A 24573-nucleotide genomic window follows, 5' to 3' on the forward strand; every position below is an offset into this window, starting at 1 on the left:
TCTCCTTCACTGTTTTTATCTCTCTTTCACACACACAACCATGTGGATTTAAAATGACATGTGGACTAGTTGTTCTACATTCAAAAAGAAGCAGAGGGATCACGATAAATGGGATTACGGCATCCTTTGTTGTCGGATATCAAGCATGTGTGGGTCTCATTTACATTTGACACATCGTATGTTGTGTGTTTGATAAATAGACATATCTCATTGTCCTTCTGCTTTTTTCCGCTCTGATGCATAAGGCTCTTAACCTTCAGGGACCCTCTGGAAAAAATTGCATCTGCTTAAAGCTTTGAAATACATTTTATCAGCAAGTCTGCCTGCTGACAACTACTGCTAAATGTTTTGGATTAAATTCAGCAAGTTCAGAAAATTTGTTAGTTAAGGTGGTAGGGTTGGACGGGTGGGCGGGGCAGAGGGCGTGGCAACCAAAGGGAAGGGGCGTATGTGTCATGATGAGAATTTAAATATTTTAATAAAATAAATAAATAAAACATTTATTTTTAAAACACTCAAATAAAACTTAATTTTGAAGAAACTATGACAAAAATGAACACATAATAGATTATTAATGAATTCAATGTTTTTAACCTCTAACAGGAATAGCTGTGTGATGAAGTGAAACTAAAGGGTTAATAAACACAAACTAAAGCAGATGTTGTAGAACGTCTGGCGAATGATGATAGATAGCGCAAAAATTGTAAAAACTGATTATTTCCCACTATTTATTACATTATCTTGTAACTACTGTAGCATAAATAAAGCACATAAATAATGCACATAAATAAAGTAAATAATGCACATAAATAAAGTGAGCACGAGCGCTCAACAATTATATCTAATCAACAGGCACGTGAAACCCTAGCAGGTTGCTCAAACAACAAAATCGCCAGCTAACTTACTTTAAATTTGCAAGAACTATATACTAATACAATAAAAGGCTTAAATAAACCCAAAACATAAGTCCACTTACAGTTCTCACGGACACGCGTTTTATCAACTGGCTATCCTCCAGACATGACATACCACATCTTTATCTCATTTCGGCCGTGTGGCGCACGTGCACGCTCACGGTGTGGAGCGCATCCGCGCTATTCTCCGAGATGTTTTATCAACTGGCCAGTTATCCTCCAGACAGTGACGGTCCGGACCACGTCTTTCTCATTTCGCACGTGTGGCGTGCGTCCACGTTTGATGCACGCGCTATTCTCTAAAATGCACTTGACGGCCTTATTGTGCAGCAATTTTTTTTTGGACGACCCAGTTAAGGCGGTATGGTTTCCAAGCTTAAATTCAATAACCTTACATATTGTGCCGTTAAGGGAGACTTAGTGGTTTTCATATTTTGTTTGTGTGTGTGCATATTTTGGCTTTGGAAAAACACAGGGGTTAAAAATGCCAGCATCCTTGCCCCTCACATATCCTGTACTGTATTTTTTGTGATATAAAATGCTTGCTTTAGACTCATGCACTCACTCTCTATTTATAGTTAATGCTTTATAAAAAGAGCCTCTGCCTCTTTCTATTCTCTCTTTCAGAAACAGCGATGCCTCTGTTATTGATTTTGTTTTTTAGTATGCATGAAAGTGAGTGTATGTCAAACAAGAGCTGGCTTTGTGAATATCGACAGGCACGATTTTTATTCTGACCTTGCGCCTCTTCTGTTGGCACTATGTCTGTCAGTAGTTCAGCTATCATGTGGGTCGGTCTGTCTGTTATGTGTTCTCTCTCTCTATACCGACCTTTTTGAATGATGATGTTAATAGCTCAGAGTTATTTGTGTGTGAGTCATTTGTTTGTGTGTCTGATGTTGCTTCTGTCCGATGACCTCAGTACAGTCCACACCAACCCTTCTGTTTATTAAATCTCTTGTGACTCAAATTCAGTATTAATCTTGTATCTTGTATTTCAAATTCAGTTAAGCAAGACCAGGCAACATTTTTCAGTCTTCAACTGTCCAATTTTGGTGAGCTCGTGCAAATTGTCGGCCTTTTTTCTATTTGTAGTGGAAATGAGTGGTACTCGGTGGGGTCTTCTGCGGTTGTTGCTCATCCGCCTCAAGGTTGTGCGTGTTGTGGCTTCACAAATGCTTTGCTGCATACCTCAGTTGTAACGAGTGGTTATTTCAGTCAAAGTTGCTCTTTTATCAGCTTGAATCAGTCGGCCTATTCTCTCTGACCTCTAGCATCAACAAGGCATTTTCGCCCACAGGACTGCCACACACTGGATGTTTTTTCCTTTTCACACCATTCTTTGTAAACCCTAGAAATGGTTGTGCGTGAAAATCCTAGTAACTGAGCAGATTGTGAAATACTCAGACCGCCCGTCTGGCACCAACATCCATGCCACGCTCAAAATTGCTTAAATCACATTTCTTTTCCATTCTGACATTCAGTTTGGAGTTCAGGAGATTGTCTTGACCAGGATCACACCCCTAAATGCATTGAAGCAACTGCCATGTGATTGGTTGATTAGATAATTGCATTAATGAGAAATTGAACAGGTGTTCCTAATAATCCTTTAGGTGAGTGTATAGTGGCTCCAAAAGGTGGACTGTTTGGACATGCATGATTTTAAAATGCATGTATAGTCATTGCATTAGATAAACCAAGTGGTATTTATTTAAAAAGAAAGAAAGACTGCAGAATTACATCAGAGACATGACCTGGTGGGTGGTACATGTGCTCCAGGATGTTGAAGTGGTGCAATTTGAATACGGTTGACCCAAGTGCGAGTCCAGTTCATTTATTGAGCCAACCCTCCTCTTTATCATGTCTTGTCATTTGTCTGCTCCCTTGTCTAAACTAGACTCTGCTGCACACTTATGAACTGTACTTAGATGTAAGCAGCAGTAAGAACAATAGACAAGTTTCAGTTTATACTGGGCATAGTGTAGTCATGTGTTAAGCAGTGTTAGGTTACTGACTCATAAATTAGTCTGTATTGTTGGGATCAATGGAGACATGCTTTGAGGGTCTACCGGGCATCAATGATTTTTAGGCTGTATTGATGGAGTTTAACACCACTGACCCCCATCACAGTCTATATTCAGCTTCTATTGCTTGGCACAGTCATCCAACCCTGTAAAATACAGATCATCACAGCGCTGCTTTAAACAGCTTTTACATGCACTGTGAGTACAGACAAATCGGATTAAAATCACCACAGTTGCATCATCACACTTATAATGTCTTCATTCAGATAAGCCCTGGAGAACTACAGTAGCTTTGAGTAAGTGCTAATTTAAAATGTTAACGTTTTGCACAAAATTATATAAGCAACTAAGCAATTTTGATGATTTTACTGTGTCTTCAATGGTATCAGTATTTCTGTCAGAAGCTGAAACAGATGAAAACGTCGGAATGTGCGTGAACCTGTGGGTGGGATCTCATCGCTACTTTTGGTGTTTTGACTGCAGTAAAGACTCGCTTTAGAAGAAAAAGTGAAACAAAATTTGCGAAACTCTCCAAATGAAGAAAAACATTAAGACTCGTGTGAACCAAAGCAGCAGCATTTAAAGCTGGATCTGTCACATTTACACAAAAACAGGGTTCTAATTTCATCCGGCCTTTGTGTCGGCTGGATGTTGGCATTATGTAGATGCCAGCTGCGGGGGATTGCCGTTTCGTCAGATGCTTCTGCCCGTTGTGTCGTGCGATAAATATGTATTAATTTTTTTCGGTCTGTTTTTTCTCTTTTCTCTGATTCTGTTGTTCAGCTGTCTCTCTCTCAGCTTGCCGCGACTTCACGCTACCCGACCATGAGCCACACTGTGGGGTCTCCATGGCAACAACAGCTCCCCTCTCTTCTCTCTCCCTCCCTGATGGCATCGGCCCACCAGCTGTCACATGTCGTAAGTTTTCCACCCACATTCGCGCACACAGACACACACACAAAAATATATGTTCCTTTTCGTTTAGAACAAAAGCACCGAGATGCATTTGCGCAAAGCAATAAAACACCTACACTCACTCAAAACATTAAAGGGAAACAAACACATCATTTACTGTAGACCCGTATGCACATACACAGAATCCTTTAGAACAAATATTAAGATTTATTTCAGACCACATAGGCTACTGTAGCCAGTAGGTATCTTGATGATATACAACTGATATGCACTTAAAGGGATAGTTCGACCAAAAATGATATTAAACCCATGATTTACTCACCCCCAAGCTGTCTGAGATGCATATGTCCATTATTTTTCAGACAAACACATTTCCAGTTATTTTAGAAAAAAAAGTTGCAGGGTCCATGTCCTTCAAGTCCAGAAGGCGTGCATCCATCCTTCACAAAATAAATCCAAATGGCTCCACAATGAGAGACAAAGGCCTTCTGAGGGTAGTCCGCGCAGTGTTGTTTAAAATCATATAAATGAAAACTTTATAAACGAAAATAACTAGCTTCCGGTAACGCCGCCATCTTAGTCGCATCAACATTTAAGATGAGAGCATACGCAGTTTACGGATGTTTCGCGCCCTCCGAATTTGTCCTACGTCACTAAGGCTATGTTTACATTAATGCGTTTACCTTTTAAAACGCATTACTTTTGCCATTACTTTTACGCCTTTGATTTACACCGTTTTCGACCCTCATAAACGGAGTCGTTCATAAACGCTGAAGACCCTGTTTTAGTTTGAGAACTCCGGGTTGTGCTGCAGTGTAAATGAACGTAGATTGAGTCTTATGTAAACGAACAGCTGATGTTAACGTGACAGCGCATCATTTTCAAAGTAAAAATTATTTTTATTCAGGTAAATGGAGGTTTGCAACGGAGGTTTTGCCAAAATAATAAACATCTACCAACCAGCTATTATAAACGCTATCAGTTTGTTTTAACATGTATCCTTGTAGATAATGTCTGTTTTATAGTTATGTTTGAGTATTGTTGGTTTGAATATTGTTGTAATGTTGTTTATGTTTTGTTTAAATTTAGTTAGCTTATTACAAAAGATAGACTGTAATTTTAAACACCATATAGGGCGTTGTAAAGGCCAATATGAAGGGAGAATTGTAATGGGTCAGACATTATTTTCGAGTTAATTTAAGTTTTGTTTTGTTTCATTTTCTACTTTAAAATGAATTTCGTTTCATATAATTTGTCTCTTAATTTTAATTGATGTTTTGTTGATAAGTTTTGTGAATATAAATTAATAAAAACAATAAAATCAATGTCATATTAATATTCAATGCTCGTTTAGCCGATTGCGCTTTTTGCTATTTCTGTGTTGCTAGCTGAGGACGTGCACGAACCTCGCACACTTTTAAAAATTAACGTCATGTATTTTTAATACTTTAGCCGGCCACGCTTTTTTGTCGGAGAACGAGTGTGAGGGAACACACACATGCACTGAACAGCGACAGGTAAGGGAAGATAAGTTATTTGGTGTTTTTCTGAAAAATACAGTCAGTTCGTACGAAAATTTTCAAATGGACTATAAGATCATAAATATGAACTGAGAACAATGAACTATTATAAATATAACAGTGTGAAATGGCTGAAGAGGAACTCGTTACATTAAAGCAATAAGCAGTTCTGTAGGCTAAAGCTATACTTCACCTCTTATTATGTCTGATTGAAGTTTGCATTTGCTGAAATTTAGACCTTTCTGTTTGGTTTCTAACATCAACATTAACCTATTAATCGTATTAATATGTTGTAAGGGGAGCTAGAACAATATAAGACACATTTTTATAGGTTCAAAAATAGTGTCTGTAGTTGCCGGCAAAGGATCCAGGTATGAATTTTGTCAATATCGCACACGCCTAGGCTGCCTAAATGCGCAAAGGTAAGCTATTATTAGAGTAATAAGTTATTTTACACTTTTATTCAAATGCCCAGTTACGTGATTGGTCATGTTTCATGCGTTTTAAATTATTTTTAAAATTCCAGTATAAACGAGGATCGTTTTCATTTTAAAATGCCTTTTTAACAAACAAATGCTCTAATGTAAACAGGGCCTAAAAAAGTGCGTACACTACGCTGATACTCTCTCCTGAATACAGAGGATTTTAAGAAGCTAGTTATTTTCGTTTATAAAGTTTTAAATGTGGATATTTCTACAACAAAACGGGCCGGACTACCCTCAGAAGGCCTTTGTTTATCATCGTGAAGCTGTTTGGATTTATTTTGTGAAGGATGGATGCACATTTTTTTGGACTTGAAGGACGTGGACCCCGTAACTTTACATTTGATTAACTGAAATATCAAAGCCATTTTCTAAAATAACTAAAAAATGTGTTAGTCTGAAAAACGATGGACATATGCATCTCCGACAGCTTGGGGTTGAGTAAATCATGGGTTAAATATCATTTTTGGCCAAACTATTCTTTTAAGGTGCTACAGAAGGTTCTTCAGGAATGCCATAGAGGAACCATTTATGGGTCCCCAAAAAAACATTCAGTCAAGGGTTCTTAAAAGATACATTTACAGTCTAATGAACCATTTTTCATTACAAATAACCTTTTGTGAAACATAAAGTAATTCTTTAGATGATAAATGGAACCACACAGCAAAAAATGGTTCTTCCAAGACACCTTTTTAAGAGTGTATCATGTGCACCTACCAATTATTTTCTAGAATTTAAAAGGGTTAAAGTGTGTCCTAGAAAATCCATCTTTTGAGAGCTTCATAAAGGTTGTATCAGTTAGTGGCAGCTCATTGATCATTTCTTGCTTACATAAGATGTACTCCAAGTGCTGCTTTCAAGAATTCTTTGTTATTTACAAAAAACGGAGCAGTGAAAAGTTTCAAAGCTTACCAGGTTGGAACAAGTGTACTCTGATAAGGTGGAACATATCAATGAGATTATCTAAGACAACTCTTCAGCCCCACATCTAATGCAGTTCTTCCACCGGCTTGCTTATACTCTAATTTTATTTCATGCTAAATAACCAAATATTGCATTTACAGTACATGTAAGCTAGCAAGATTTGATGCCATATAGATTGTCCTTTTTATTTGAATAAAGAATATTAACACCCTGCTTATTATATTTTCATATAAATAAAAAATACATTGTGCGACATTTCACACATGCACCAGGATATCTATACTTATTATGTTAATGGGATGTGTGGGCGCATGTGTGTTTATATTGACGCTGGTTGTCATACAGAACATTTACTGTAACTACATGTTGGTACTGTGTAAATAAACACATAAAGTGCTTAGTTTCCACCCCCACGATTGTTTGATCGTGTGCCGCACACATGCTCTTCTGTCACAGTTTACAGAGGAAGTTCCTGCTGAGATTGGGTTCTGGCTAAAGAATCCTGGATGATTTTTTTGTGATTGTGTTAAATTATTCCTAATTTTGTTACACCCTTTTTTAATTTTCTTTCCAATCATTTTCTCTTTTTCTCTTAGTTTTTTACAACTCTTTGTTTGAAAGAAGAAATTTGAAGTTTGCCCAAAGTGCTGGTATAGTGTGTGCACGTTGGAGTTGGATTTTGCTTGGATATACTAGCATGTTATATTTACATTGGAGTGGACATTTATTTACTTAGCAGGCACTTTTATCCAAAGGGACTTAGGAATTAGGGATACCGCTACACAAGCCATTTATCACAAGGGGACAGAAACATTAACAGTGCTCTAAGTTCTGGAGTTTGCCAAGGCGGAAATACAAGCTGGTAGCGAAATGTCAATGAATAGAGGAAAAGTCAACTGCAGAAAATTTTCTTTTTTCCATAGTAAGTTTTTCTGAGAAAATATTGCTACTAGAGTCAATGGCAAGGCAAAAATTCATTCGATAAATATTAGCACAACAGTGGTGGTCCACAACCAATATCAGCAGAAATTTGTCTAGACTTCAGATTTTTTTAATCAGCTTTTTTCTTTTTGTAAATAATACATCATGTTTTTGTTATAACAGAAAACAAAGCAAAATATGATTCAGTATAGTCAGTTCTGCCCATGTTTATTGAGTTTACATGCTACTAAGTCCCACAAACAAAATGTTGGTCCACTTAGGAAATTCTGTGATTGCTATTGAGTTATCCTAAAGACTTAAGGTAGTTGAAAAGTTACTTGAAGGGGTGTGCATAAGACTGACATGACAACTTCATAATCATGACATGATACGTGTCATGACAAAGAAGGAGATTTTATACACATTTATTGTTATGTCATTTTAATGCAAAGATGACATTATTTGAGATGTCTTTGTTACTTCACATAAACCAATACATCATAACTTGTCATGACAACTTGAAACTACTGACATAACTTATCATATGTCTGTCATAAACATGACATAGCATATTAATTATCAAACTTAAGAAACTATCTAGCTTTATGGGTTAACATTACATTAAACTGTCATAAGGTTGGTTTTAACATTGGCTGTCATGAGGCCATTTTAATTGTGTCATGGATATTTTTCTGACCACTTTTTTATAAATTTTTCTGAATTTGTCATTAAAATGTCATTAAGTCTTAATACTCTGTCAAATAGTTTTATAACAGCATCATGAATATTTTTCTTGACCTCAACTACTGTGGTACAAAATTATTAAAATGTCAATAAGTGTTAGTACTATGTCAAATAATGTTAAATACCATAACAAAATGCAACAGACATGTCAAAAGATTATACTTAACTTTATGTATGTGCAAAATACATAAAAAACTAACAGAACTTGTTCTTTCTCACACAGAGGGTTCTGAAATTTTCTGACGTAGAATAAAAAGTACAATAAATTTGATTAATTTAATTTAATAAATACATTTAATGTAATTAACTGTTTTTGCAGCGATGTGGACCAAACACTGCATGGCTTAACCACTGATCTATATAAATGACTGGATTGCGCATAGAACGCTTGACGTAACAGCGTGAGGTGAAGCCAGCGCAAAGTTCGAGCGGCCATCTTTGTATACCCAACTGGCAGAGGGCGTCATTGACTTCAATTCAAAATCATTATCTAATTTCACCCGCTTTATCCGTCACACAAGGTTATTTTTTAGGATATGTGTACGTAAATTAATTGCTAATTCTGGTGTTATTTGCAAAGTTTACGTTTAAATAGGGCAGATAATGGATTTATAAAATCGTTAAGGTAAGTGCATCTGCTGCATTCTGTTAATGGCACGGGTATAAATAATTTTTTTTTTACATTAAGCTGCACGGTCAACGTTATTTATCTGAATAAGTTTAGGTAACTTGTAAAGATAACAATTATAAAACCAGCTAATTATTGCATGCACATACGGTACAAAGCTTGATTATTTATTTATTTATATTTTAGAATGAGCACGCTTGTCATTAATACTGCATATGCTGCGGTCTGTCCGCTGATCTGATACTGTAATGAAGATGTATGTACAGTATAATAACTGTTTAAAAAGCAAAATGTAAATAACTATGTACTATGTACATTAGGGGTGGAACAATACATGTATTCGTTTCGAACCGAATCGGTACGGGGGTCACGGTTCGGTGCATGAATTTAAACGGAGAATACACGGTATGAAAATAAAAAAAACTTGCGTGCAAAATAATTAATGTAATGCGGAACTACTGTTAGATCCGCGGGTTCTTTATGGACAGCTAATCTGTTGCCCCGCTTTAGCTCTGAAGCTCTAAATGGCGCCGATGCAGCCGAGCTCCGCCTATGTATGCGCTCTATCAGAGACCGTCTACATTCTGGCACTCTGCAGTTTTTTGTCAGGTTCACGGTCCAGTGAGTGAAATAGCAGCGACAGCGAGTATGGCAAATGGTGGTGAGGATCCGCCGGCCCCTTTAAGATCGCAAGTTTGGCAAAACTTCAGTTTTCCAGTCAGTTACAATAGTACAGGCGAGAGAGAGGCTGTTTACACTTGGCATTAACATGTGTTTTCGTCGATCGGATCACAAGCAGTGGCGCCCCCAGGATTGTTTTCATGGGGGGGCACAAAGGGGCCAGTACAAATCTTAGGGTGGCACAATTAAAAAAATTATGCCTGAATCTAATGGTCAACAGTTTTCCTTTGCTTTTAATGCTACTTGTATAGTTATTCTTATTTACTACTAGTATATGATTTACTAGAGACAAATAAAAATTGCAAATAATTGAAAGATCAGATGGTGGAATAGTATTAATCTATCAAAGATGAGTATCGACCGATCATCGTTTGATTTGTGTATTTAAAATACATTATTTTATTAAACTATACAATGAGTTATATCCAGTGTTATCCAGTTAACATACTGTAATTAAATGAGTGACATACTTTAGTCCTTAACACGTTTCTAGTCTTCTATAAAGTTTTCTCGACATGGGCACCAATCTTACCTCTCTCTCTGTCTCTCTCTCTCTCACAAACACACACACACATACACATACACACAAAGACGCGTTTGAAGGGAAAAGCGCGTGTTTTCGGCAATGGCGCAGCCCACTTCGCGTCATTGGCATTTCGCATCGCCCCTTGCGAGGACGCGTCTGTCTGATTGCGTCTTTGCATTGACTTTGTATGTAATCTACTCGCGCAAATCGTTGAACTTGCGTTTGGTGAGTATGCCCCATAATGAATGGAAACACATTATTCCCTTCGCGGCACCGCAGGCAGCGAGTGCACATGCACAAGTGCAGCGGGTACACTGGCAAGAGTGGAGCGAGACCTTCAGCCTATGTGCCGGGCTTTTTTAAGGGGGCACAGTGTGCACATCTCACAGAAATGTGTGCATACACAGACATCAAACGAAATATTATAGATTCTTCAGTCTTTTCTATGGCACTTACATTTTTAACAAGCTGAGCGCCCCAGCCTTCATGCAAAAACCTCCAAAACAAAAGTGTTGACTAACTTTTAGATCAAATACTATTCAATCGGATTAATGACATATTGGCATCATATTTACATCTAAAACGGCATGTTTTGTTTATTTACGTTTTGTTTAATGACTTCTAATTGTGTCATTAATGCATTTTGCAAAACAACTGCATTATCCTATGAAATTAATGTAATTTTAAATCCATAAAGTACATAAACAACGAAAATGACATAAGCTATAGCCACGTGATTGATTGTAATGTTCAATAACGATTTAAAACAATATGTTTAGATAAAATTATTAGAGTAACAGACTTTTGCATTAAATGTTACCTCGTATGTGAGCATGTGTGATTCTGAGCCCCTGTGAACTCTGGCGAACTTTGGCGTTGTGCCAAGAAGATAAATCTAGAAATCTCTACTAATATAACGTCCAGACGGTCACATTTTAAACTATACATTTTCTACACAGAGGAGGTTAACTGCACATTACCGTCCTGGGGTTTGGAAATGTTGTGGGCGTTTCTTAGACGTTTTAATTCCTCAGATAGCCAAATGCAACAGCAAAGCTTGTGAGCGCGCTCCGACGCTGATGACGCCAGAATAAAGAAATTTAACAGGATCAAAGCGGCGAAAATGACAAGTGAAAGTGACAAGGATGCAGCACAGAATTGATAATATTGCGCATATTAAACAGATTAAAAGACAAGCAACAGATTAATGGATGGTTCTTTGATTTTGAGGTTGCATGCAAAATCCAGTTGGCTTAAAAACCGAGGGTCAGTTTGAATGGGCATGACGTCTCTGGTGCCGGGGTTTAGCCCCGGATGGCCCCAGCCCAATTTAAATCCTGACAGTGATTATCTAAGTTGAAACAATATGCTTTATATAACGTAGAATTAACTGAGTTTTACTTACTAGTTTGTGAGTTTCTTCTGTAATGCATGCAATGGCTGAACAGGAGCGAACAGGACGTCACGTGTACGTCACATGGATGGTAGTGCGGCTGCGCGTAATCGCGGGTAAAGGAGAGGGGAGGGGTTAAGGTTGTATTATATTTATCACATTATACAAATGTATTTTATTTTTTTACATAGTGCTTTTAGTGTACATTTTAATGAATACATATTATTACTATTATTTCAATCTAAAAATCAAAAAAAAAAAAAAAAAAAAATTTTTTAAATCTCATTCTGTTTGGGGGGGCCACTGGGGGGGCCAGTGACTTTTATGGGGGGGGGGGGCGGCCCCCCTTGGCCCCCCCTTGGGGGCGCCACTGATCACAAGTGGACGACGTTAATGCCAGGTGTAAACGGTGTTCAAAACGTTTTGAGCTCGTCCACTTTCGACCACTTTCAACCACATCCAGAGGTGGTCGAAACCACTTTCGATCGGATCGCTTTGGAGTTGCGGAACGCACATGTGGTTGAATGCGTTCGAACAGCCACACGCGACCGCCTTCTCTCCGCCCATTTATCTAATCTGATGTATTAAACACAAGTTTTACATCTTTTTTGACTTCTGGCGTGAACATTCGGTGAACAGCGCTATTTTTAGCCTTTCATTGATAAAACTAAGCGGCTGATCTCCGTAGTTTCGTTTTGAAAGCGTGTGAAATTTGCGCGATCCTATTTCATCAATTGCGCTGAAAATTCAAAGAAAGCTCTTACATACTCATGTACAAAACACTGTGCAGCATGTTTACTTGCTAAACAAGCAGTGCACTCCGACATAATATTAGCTTGCGTCCATATAAACTCATAATTACTCCCGCTCGGGTTTGAATGACAGCAGAGAGACTCGCCCACCGTCTCACAGACCACCCCCTCATAGTATTCAGCACAGAAGTGGTCGAAAGTGGACAAAAGAGACGGATTTAAATACCAGGTGTAAACGTAATGTGTCTCTCTCGTCCACTTGTGATCCGATCAATGAAAACACATCTTAATACCAAGTGTAAACAGCCCCTCTGAGTGGTGGAAAAGACGAGGACTTTGCATCGGCGTTGTTCAGCAGTTGTTAGGTATGTGAGTGGAAATACATCTAATCGGGGCTCTCAAGTCTCACGCATTCACCTTGACAAACACGCATTTCAGTCAGTTCAAACGCCACACTTTGTATTTCTCACGCTGAGAAGTAGGAGATAAATTGTCCTGCTATATACAACAGGCATACGCAGGGCAGTTCTGTCGAGTTCAGCTGCGTTCAGTTTTTTAAGTGTGCTAAACTTTACGCAGCGCCATCAGCGTCAGAGTACCGCGAGAAATCTTGCGGAGGAGGCTGATTTCAAATCGCTCTCACGTTACTCTGACGTCATCCACTTGTCGTTTCTTGCAGCGCCTCGTGAAGTCGTACACACCTATTAATTCATCCTACAAGCCTATTTTTTTGTTCTTTAGTACATTAATATGAAATAAGGCCAAAAATGTAATTTAAAAATGTATTTAGGTAACACTTGTAATACATTTGAACCCCTATTTGTATGAAAGATGAGTACAAGATTACTTAAAGTGGTATATATTTTTGAAATACGAGATTGTATGTTAAATGCATTTTAGTTCATATTCATGACATCTCAAAGTAACACTGATAAGGACACCTATGTTTTTAAGATTAGCTTAAAAAAATGCCTTCTTCATTTTTGTTTTGCTTTTTTCCTCCATTGTACCGAAAGTGAATCGAACCGTGAAGCCTGAACCGAGGTACGAACCGAACCGGGACTTGTGTGTACCGTTCCACCCCTAATGTACATGCTCAGGACGTTTGCATTGTAATAATGTACAGGGAGACTTCAGATATAAAAACAGAGACTAGTAAAGTGATGTTTTATCATTAAATTCTGATAACGTCCATTGATTTAATAGAATGTTTGGGTTACCAATATGGCGGCGCGGTGGCTTTACAGTTGTGACGTCATGCGCAATCCAGTCATTTATATAGATCAGTGGGCTTAACCCATTATTGTACTGTTTTCATATCATTTTTGGTAAATCGTACTCCAAATGCAATTAATATAATTTTATACATTTTAATTATAATTATTATTGTTATTATTATTATTATTATTATTATTATTATTGGATGATTTTTTTTCTCTAACACCTGGAACAAACTTTTTTAAATGAAGAATATTCATAACGCTGTTATAAAACTACTTGACAGAGTATTAACACCTAATGACATTTTTATGTCAAATTCAATTTGTATGGTCAGAAAAATATTCATGACACAATTATAATGGCCTTATGACAGCCAATGTCAAAACCAACCACATAACAGTTTAATGTAATGTTAACCCATAAAGCTAGATAGTTTCTTAAGTTTGATAATTAATTTGCTATGTCATGTTTATGACAGATTTATGACAGGTTATGTTGGCTTGGTAATGTCAAGGTGTCATAACAAGTTATAATGTATTGTTTTATGTCAAGTTGTCATAACGAAGACATCTCAAACAATGTCATCTTTGCATTAAAAATAACATAATGAGAGTTGTCATAAACGTGCATAAAATATCCGACACGTGCCATGCATGATTATGAAGGTCTTATGAACACCTTTTCAAGTAAAGTGTTACCAAAAAATGTTTGGTTGTTAGCTTTCTGGGCGTTATAGACACTTCTGGTGATTGGGGACACGTGTGACTTTTAGGGGCGGTATCCCAGATAGGGCTTAAGTCTAGTCCCTGACTAAAATCAATGTTTGAGCTGTCTTAACTAAAATCAGCTTGCAATCTTAAATATATCAGTGCCATTGTTTTGTCTCAATATGCACATCAGTATTGTTTTTTGTATGGTATGTCTGTGAAAACTACTTAAATGTCCTAATATATCTAAGACCTAGTCCTAGATTCATTTAAACCCATTCCGGAAAACTGCTTCATAGTGTTTGTGTAGTGTTTTAGGCAGGATTTATCTATGCACTGCTGACCTTAGTTGATTCATATCGCTCTGACCTATCTTCCAAACACCTGCTATTACTTTCACACACCTTGGTGTTATTTTAGGTTTTTAATATGTTAAAGGAATATTTATTGTGTGTAAGTCCTCATAGAGAGACAGTTCCTCGTTGAGTTTTTATAAACCAAGTTTTATCAAAGCCTTGTGTTTTTGTTCTGCATGATTTGCTGCAGGATGAACTTTAGCCAAAAACAAATCCTTATTTTGTCTGTTGTTCTTTTTCTGTGTTTGTGTATGTGTTGAAACTAAATCAGGAGCGCCCAGGTGCTGGCAGCATAGCGCACTTGGAGCTGAGTGTACAGGAGAGAGAGGGAGAGAGAAGTGAGGAAGAGAGCGAGATACAGGAGCTGACCTTCAACCCCGTGCACGCCCCTGTCATCACCCTCGGTACACACACTGCAGGGTGAGAACAGCATACAGGCACACAAACATCCCCCAAAAAACCTCTGTTTTACAGTATAAAGAGTTTGTTTTACACAATTTTAATCCTGAAATGTATTTAAAATATATATTTATAAAATATATGAATAGCTCGGATGCAAAACCCTCTAAGTGCAACTGACATGCTTTAGCTGCAGTATTTTAAGGCCCTTTATGTATGCGTTAGTTGTGCTTTAATGCTTTCAGTTGTTTTAAAGCAGTGAATTTAAAGTAGCCTGAAAAGTTTCTTACATTACAGAGTTTTACGAGTGTGAGATATTAATCATTTAATTCTGACCAAACACAGTGCTCCCTGACAGGTCAACAGTATTTATATTTGTCTGCTGACCCTGCAGAGACCCAAATCCCAGTACATTTTGTGATGCAGTTCATTGAATTTTATTTAAAATAGGAACTCTTATTTGTATTAGTTGTTATCTGATTGAAGTCTATGAAATTAAAATTGAAGTCTGAATACTAAACTTGGATGAATGAATTAGGTTGATTTAAAGATGAGTTTAAAGCAGTTTAAAAGGGCTTTTTTGTGTGTATTTTTTGAGTTCAGACTATTTTTAGGCAAGGGTAACATTGTCCTTGGGACATTGTGATACACTAGTCCTTTGTCAGAGGGATTTTTAATGGTATTTCTGGGTATAATCCCAGATCCCTGTGGTATTTGATCATTATAGCTAAACACTCATCATTGCAGGTGTCAGGGTTCCTTGAAAGTTTGTGAATCTGGGGAAAAAAATGTAAGGTCCTGGGGAGTTTTTGAAAATATACATACATAGATACAGGTCATTGAAAGTGCTTGAATCTATTTTATGCAAAAAGTTTTCTGGAAAAAAATCCCAAATATTCCCTGTGTAGTGTAGGATAATATCATAAAAATGCTAGACTTTTTAAGCACACGTGCTAAACTGTTCACTTTAAATGCTTATATCTTCTGTTTGCGAATGTTGATTCATACCAAAATGCTTTTTCACATAGTTGTGTTTGACACATGAAAACATCTCGGGTTACGTATGTAACTGTTGTTCCCTGAGAAGGGAACGAGACGCTGCGTCTCCCTTGCCATACTTCCTGCGTCCCTGTAACGGCGTCTTTGGCAATATTTCAGACAGCGATATTCTTCCTGGCTCCTGCATCACACTGTCTTTGTCTTTAAGCCTCACCATTGGTTGAATTTGATATACACATTCAGACGCACTTACCCTTGGAGGTGTCCCCAAAGTGTCACCGCAGTGACGCAGCGCGAGTTCCCTCTAAAGGGAACTGTAACAATGTATCTTTAAAGGTAACACGATGTAACCTTGCTCTCACTTAAAATGTGTCCCCACATTTAGTCCTTGAATTTGAGGGTATTGAACCTGGAAAGTCCTTGAAAGGTCCTTGAATTTTAAGTTAACTAATGTGTGGAAACCCTGGAGATACTAATCATTTAAATCTGACCAAACACCAGTGCTCCCTGACAGGTCAACAGTATTTTTATTTGTCTGCTGAAACTGCAGAGACCCAAATCTCAGTACATTTTGTGATGCAGTGCATTGCCTTTTTATTTAAAGGTGCAGTGTGTCAATTTTAGCGGCATCTAGTGGTGAGGTTGTGAATTGCAACCAACGGCTCAGTCCACAGCTCACCTCTTGCTTTTGAAACACATAGAGAAGCTACGGTAGCCGCCACCGGACAAACATGTCATTGTTTGAGACAACTTACTAAAAAAATTTGTCTGTTAGGGGCTTCTGTAGAAACATGGCTGCACAAAATGGCGGCTTCCATGTAAGGGGACCCTCTGTGTATGTAGATAAAACCTCTCATTCTAAAGCAATAAACACATAACGGTTCATTATAAAAAGGTCTTTATACACCCCTGATAATATAGTTTTGAATATTATTTTGCATTTCTGTCAAGAGATCCTTCCAAAAATTACACACTGCACCTTTAAAACAGGAACTCTTTTTTTGTATCAGTTGTTATCTGATTAAAGTCTATGAAATTAAAATTGAAGTCTGAATACTAAACTGGGATGAATGAATTAGGTTGATTTAAAGATGAGTTTAAAGCTGTGTAAAATGGCATTTTTGTGTGTATTTTTGAGTTTAGGCAAGGGTAACATTGTCCTTGAGACATTGTAGTCTTTTGTCAAAGGGATTTTTAATGGTTTTTCCGGGTATAATCCCAGATCCCTCTGGTATTTAGTCATTATAGCTAAATACTGATCATTGCAGGTGTTTAAAAGTCTCTTTCAGTCTCTCATGCTCTCTCTCGTTCAATTCTGTTCTGATTTCTGCATGAAGTTCTGAAAGAAAAATTGGGCAGGCAAAAGTGAAAATAATAAGCAAACATTATTCATGTTTAATTTGGCAGAAAATTACACTGATGCATAGGTATTATATTTTTCTTTGTGAGGGCAATTAAAAGCTCCTGATGTGAGATTACAGTAAAGCCTAATTGTTGTATCTCCTGATGCAATGAAAGTCAATGAAAAAACACATTATGCCAAATATATTTCACTTTTCTATATTGTTGAAAAAGCTCTTGTTAGAGCCTCCGAAATATGATTATGTAAACAGCTTCAGTAAAGACTCAGACATTTTTACTGGGCAGACATATTACTCAAGTTTATGGGAAACGTGTTTTATTTTAATTGAACACTGAATGTTGTTCTGTGGAAAAACGAATTTTTCTTTTGTAATGTGCCGTATTTCTGACTGCAACAAAACATAATCTTCACTGTTACGACAATACTGCTATAATCTGATATTTTAAATGATCATCTTTGGGTCTGTATTCCCGCTCTCAGCTCCTCCAGGTCGACCTCTCGCAGATCTCTGGCCCAGCTCTTCTCCTCTGGTTTTCCTCAGATCCTGGATCAGCAAAACCAGGTGGCCGAGGTTCTGGATCCATCTGAGCCTGTGAACTTTGACCCTCAGAGAGAAGAAGCAGATCCTCTTCAGGCCAATACTCTTATACTGCAGTTCCTGGCCTTTACCAGGTAAGATTTTTTATGTGTGCATCTTTGCAGGACTTTGCTGCCGTAACATGGCTCCAGGAGGCGCAATGATATTACGCATCGCCCGAAAATAGTCCCCTTTGTAACTTTCAATGGCAGGGGACTATTTTCGGGCACTGCGTAATATCATTGCAGGACTTTGCTGCCATAAAATGGCTCCAGGAGGCGCAATGATATTACGCATCGCCCGAACATAGTTCCCTTAGTAACTTTCAATGGCAGGGGACTATTTTCGGGCACTGCGTAATATCATTGCGCCTCCTGCAGCCATGTTTAGGCAGCAAAGTTCTTGAATATTACTCAAGAATGAGAGTATAGTTCCTAGCCATATCTGCCTAGAAAATCACAACTTTAATTTTCTGTCGGTCTTAGTACACGATATGACTACAAAAGAGTCAAGTTTTAAATTGGAAAAAAACTATTAAAACTCTTTGGTTATTTTTGAGCGCGATGCTAATGGTCTAATCAGATTCAATGGATTATGCTAAGCTATGCTAAAAGTGCTAGCGCCAGATCCGGAGATCAGCTGAATGGATTCCCAAACGGGAAAAAATCTAATGTTTATCTCTAGAAGAGCTGCAAAATGAGTATATTTTTTTAGTGGAGTGTCCCTTTAACACTCAAGAATATACATGACATTAACCTATTGGCCACAGGTGTTAGATGGAATTACTTGAAGATATTTTCTCTTATTAATCTTATCCAAATAAAGTAAAACTACGTAAAACTTCCAAAACGCGTCATTATTGTGTGTCTGTGTGCGAGTGTGTGTGCACTCCCTCCCATCGTTTTCATTTTGCCACTCATCTTGTGTAATTATCTGTCTCTTTGTTTACCAGATAAGTGTTGATGTGAAAACCGTACGGAGCTTCAATCTCTGTGCTTTAAATTGGTACATTTAAGCCATTTTATTGGCTCAGAGGTCAGAAGTGATGTTTTGAGTGAATAGCACTTAAACTCCAGAATTGTGATGCAAGCGCACTCGGTGGGTCTGCCAATTGTCCGCGCTCTAAATACTTTCTATCCTTATCTAATTCTGAGTGATTGATTGCTAATCTTCCTCACAAAGAGAAAGAAAGCAATCATTCCTCCCTAATCTGTCCTTCCATTTTAATTTATTCGGCTGAGGATGAAGACAAACTCGTCACATCGCCTTGTCAGCTCACAAATGTCACCTAGACTTTGATTAATTCATTTATATCCCTTATTTATTTATTTATATCTGTGTTTTGTCCTCTTGTAAAATGTAGCCTGAGGTTTTAAACCAGACCGGTTTGAACGGCTGAACCCGAACCGCAGAGCACCTAAGGTCTTGAGAAAAGGTGTTTTCTGAGGAGCTGAGTAATTTAGTGATGGATGATTATTGCTCACATAAAATGCAGCGTGGCGTTGCTGGCTAATTAAATGGGTTTAATGTTTTTTAAGGATTCTGTTTCTTCTAGAAAGACCAGCCTCTCCAAAACACAAATAACTTCATTTTTTATCGATTCTTGTGCTCTGTTAAAGAGTCAGAGTGCAGTGAATTTGCAAGAAAGTTATTGATTTCACTTTCAGGAAATGCTGAAGTTCCACATGATTAAATGGGAGGTTTTGTTGTATGATTTACCTGCCCTTTCTGAAATCTGTCTTCAGGATTCATTAGTTCAAACTCTAGAGCAAGGACAGTTTTATTGTTTTTGATTAAATGAGAGTTTTGATTGGCTGGTATTTAACATGTGTAAATGATACATACATAGTATGTAACCTTCCAGTGGTGTGAATTGCAGCTGCACTGATCTGCTGTTACTGGACACATTTTGGCACTTTGTGATTCCATTCATCTTTTTTCTTTTTAATAAATGTAAAAGCTTTTAAGTTATGCATTTATTTTTTAATATTTTAACCTCAATTACTCCATGTAAAATAACTTTTTTTATTGTATATAAACATGTTTTACATACTGTATATATACTGCAGGATCTCTTAAACCCAAATAAAATTAAATCCTAATTTCTAATTAGTTTTTTTTTTACTTCATTCTGCTCATAAACGCTCAAGATGTTTAGTGCCAAGAGAGTTCACACTAAACACAGATGATGTCTAAAGAAGACAAATTAGTTAATTTTTTTTTTTTTGTACATAGTTCCTGTATTTTCTGTTTTTATCTTGAAGGTATAGCGGAAGATTTTCCTGAATTTTTGAAAAGAACCGCCCCTCCACTTTAAAAAAATATACATGTGCAACAATCTACCTGCTCCAGAGAGGGGAACGCCTATTAAACGTGTGCACGAGAAAGAGCATGCACGAGCCTCTTCTCTTCGCTCTGTTTACAAGTTGCTGCCGGCATGGCTCATACATTGAGATGTTTTCCGTGTCTGCGCAGTTCGTGACTTGTGCCAGGGCTAGCATTGCTAATCATTGGTTACATCAACTTTTACTAGCAGTGATTTAAAATAGATTTCTCCAAGTAGCATGCCAAAGTTTACCTGTCGAGTTGAAACTTCGCGACTGAGGTATCAGTAGGAAGCCCAACCTGTGCTTTTAGTGCACGTCAGCATGTGAAATATTCTCCCGAAAAAACACTCTTGTTTCTTTCTTTAGAGGCCTTTCTCTTCTTGTCATGCAATTCGTAGACACTTTTTCTCTTGCGAACCTCAGACATGTAGAAAAAACACGGTGAGGACGCGAGCTGAAGCCGTAGCCCACCACACATATAACCCTGAAAGTGTGCAGAAAGCGAACCTAGGGACGAGCACGTACGACAGCCCTATGTAAACATATCCTCAGAATGATTGACAACAAGGATGACCAATAGTCTTGATGATCCACCCGGAAAAAGAAAATCTCCCGCTATGTCTTTAAAGCAACACTTTGTAGTTTTTTTACCTTTAAATAATGTCTCTACAATTATTTCAGTAATAGAACAACTTTTAACTGGACAAATTGTACTGTTGCTACAACCTGAGCAACCTCCTAGCTGCTACAAGCACACTCTGAAAGTGGCGGTGGAGGGTAGAGCACACAGCCCAGGCCCTCCCCCTGCCTGCAGAAGACTGTCTGATACCAGGCACTGTTGCGCTTTTCAACCACATGGGGGAGCTGTAAGTCATTTTTACATGGAAACTACATAGTGTTGCTTTAATAAAACAGATTGAAAAATAAATAAGGATGGACATTAAAACTTCTAAAACAACAAGTCTGGTGGTGGTGGCCTAAGACTTTTGCACAGTACTGTATGTATAAATAAATAAATAAATATATACATTGTACTCAAAATTGACATAAACAGGATTTTCAGCTTCATTCCACTAATTAAAACAGTGAAAACCTTTAAAATACGTGCCACTTTAGTTTTTTTTTGTGCCAACTCGGAAGTTAGCCTAGAAGTTTCCCTCAACAAAGAGACCATCGATTTTTCCCATGAGCTTTGGATTTTTGCAAATAATAGCTTTGTTTTTAACAAATCTTTATGAAACTGGCACATTTTGTCCAACAAGACAATATTCACAGATAAACACAACTTTTAAGTCTATGCATTTACTAGAAATAGAAACAAAAAACAAAACAAATTTAGACTTAAAAAATGTAAAATTTATAAAAGATGTGGTCATCTGTGAAGATTATCTTGTTGGACAAAACGTGTAAAGCCCTTTTCACACAGACATTCCAGAAAATACACGGAAATGCATCCTGGATTTTTCCAGGATCGTTTGATTTTTTGTTCATTCACACTGCCAATGATTTGCCGGCATCTGCAAGGTCCCGGAAAGACACGTGACCTGTAAAGTCTTATACGCAGCGTCTGAAGTTTGCATATCATTTATTATTTCTCTCTCCAGAAACCACTTGCTTGCATTTTTGTTTATGATAAGATTATAAAGGAGCGGGTGACGCGCCGTTCTATGCTGGTGAATGATCTCAGCTTCAGAGTGGATTGTTAATATGCATTTAAAACCCCCGTTTTGAGGAGCTGAACGATATATCTTGTTGGGATGACGTGTGGGGATTTTTGTTTATTTTTGTTTTATTTTTGTTTATTTGCGATATTCTTTTATGCTGCTGAATGATCAGCGCTTCAGCGCGGTAAGTGATGAGCTAACTTGATATCTGTCAGTCCAGTTTGCTGACTTTTCTCGTTGTGAATGTTGTAAATCCCTCATTATAAAGAGTTGAACCAACTTAATGTTGCCATGACACGCATGTCATTGTTTATGCGTCTCATTTATCATTTCCTGATAACTGCTTTAATCTAGTTTGCGACATTTCTCGTTACTAGGTCCTGCAACGATCCCAGAAGACTTATGGTACATGTTTGCGTTCACACAGAAGCTGGCAATTTTATGGGTATTTTCTGGGACCAAAGGTCTGTGTGAATGGGGTTTAAGTGTCATAAACAGTCTATGGGAAAATGAATGGGCATTTTGTCGAGGGAAATGTTCTCCATGCAAACACGAAAATAAGTTAAATGTTATGTTTTGTGTGATTTTAACTCTCAAGTTTGTATTGAACTGCCGAACATTGTGTCCATACACCTGACGTCTTGATTGAAGGGTAACTCTCCATCACTGCATCCTTCAGACTGGTTCTTTATGAAGGTGTCAATCAAACTGACTCTTCATCATAGAGGGACTCTGATAGACACTTCATTTATACCAGCTCTTTATAATCTCTTTCATATCATCGCTACTGTTCTCATTTATCTGTTCGTCTCAATATGTCATCGTTGCTTTTCAATAATGTCACATTCTCAGATCTCACATCGGCTTTCTGTCTCTCCACACAGGGTCCCTCAAGCTGGTGTGCATTCAGACTGGCCAAACTCTGTGCATTTTACCTTTCAGCTTTACCGTTTCCCCCCCGTTACCACAGAGCGACTGAAGCTGCTCGACCCAGAGAGGAGCAGTAGGGTCAATGTGAAATCCCCATCCGATTCCCCTTGTGTACTCAACCTTATCAACAAGGATGGCTCATTAAGCTCTGGTATGGATATCATTCACCTTTTGATTCTGTGTTCAGCACTCTGAAATACTATTTATTTAATTTTCTCTTTTGACTGCCTTTATGGATGGCCACTTATGCAAAAAAATATGAATATTTATTTTTTTAGGGATATTTCACCCAAAAATTCTATCATCATACCCATGACTGTACCCATTGACTTCCATATTAGGTAAAAAAATACTATGGATATCAATGGGTACAGTCAGCTGTGTGGTTAACTTATGTAGGTTTAGAACAACATGAGGGTGAATAAATGACAGAATTTTAATTTTTGGGGTAACTATGCCTTTATTTTTACTTATAACTATGAGTACATAACAAACAAGAAATAACACAAAAACAAAAAATTGTGTCAGATTACATACAAACTCAATGCAAAGACACAATCAAATGTCTTTGCGCGGGACGAAGCAAATGACGCGAATTGGGCAGCACGATTGTCGCAAAAACACGCGCCATTCGCCTCAAACGTGCCTTCGCGCAAGTTGAAAATATTCAATTCAAGCGAAAAATTTGCATGACACAAAGTTTAATCCCGCGAGTAATCTAGAGCGAGCAACGCGATGCTATGCGTTTGTTGTGTCAGTAGCGTACAAGTACACAACATATTGTAGGAATGAGCCAATTACACTATTCAGACGGGATTAGTTTTCCAAACAACGTTTGAGTTTCAGCGTGTCCCCCAGGATGTCTGTGATTTTATGTACCGATTCGGACGGGATTAAAATGATGCAGGCTATTCCAGAGATGGGAGTGTCTGTTTCATGCATTTGTGCATTGTAGAAGAGCACATGCTCTGGATACGCGTGTTTGTAATGTTAAATATTTTGCTTTAAATGTAAAATTATGACAGAACATGTAATTTATTAATTTAATTTTAACAAATCAAAGTAAAATATACAAATCCTACTAAAGTAACGTTAGAAACGAAGAAATAATGATTAATAAAATTTAATATCTTTATTAATTAACATTACAATTCCGGAGTTGAACAACTTTGAACGGAGTTTCTTATAATGTTAATGATATTACAATGTTTAGTCTTAACAGTGTATGATATTCAGCTCACAGACATTTGCATCCGGACGGGATTAAATTTCTCAGAGGACCTCTGAGTTCGGCGGAAAAACAGTAGGTAAATTGCTCTGGAATTTTTACGGAGGTCGTCAGAGAAAAACACAGACATGGCCGATTCGGACAGGATTAAAAACACAGAGGACATCTGAGAAGCACGATTTTTATATATTATTGTCACCTCTGTAATCTGACTGAATTCATCACTGTCTGTATAAAAAATGAGTAGCTGTTTTTAATCACAAAACACGCTAGTTTTAGTAAAGAAAAGCTCTAAAGGAGCAATTAGAGTTTAACTGCTCTTGGGTGAAGTCCAGTAATTACTTTCATGAAGGAGTTTTCCTACAAGGTGGCCCGCTG

The 24573-nt window shown here is 37.6% G+C and overlaps 1 protein-coding gene across 1 annotated transcript in view; it reads left to right on the top strand.

Annotated features, from left to right (window-relative positions):
- The window catches only part of nphp4 (nephronophthisis 4), a 186137-nt gene that overhangs the window by 123977 nt on the left and 37587 nt on the right, over positions 1-24573 (top strand). Inside the window, exons 10-13 of the mRNA XM_073867390.1 lie at positions 3722-3856; positions 14980-15128; positions 17950-18141; positions 22922-23118. Coding sequence (XP_073723491.1) covers positions 3722-3856; positions 14980-15128; positions 17950-18141; positions 22922-23118 — 673 coding nt within the window. The remainder of the gene's footprint in view (positions 1-3721; positions 3857-14979; positions 15129-17949; positions 18142-22921; positions 23119-24573) is intronic.

Source organism: Misgurnus anguillicaudatus, chromosome 5 (assembly GCF_027580225.2).
Source record: "Misgurnus anguillicaudatus chromosome 5, ASM2758022v2, whole genome shotgun sequence".
Classification (NCBI taxonomy): Eukaryota; Metazoa; Chordata; class Actinopteri; order Cypriniformes; family Cobitidae; genus Misgurnus; species Misgurnus anguillicaudatus.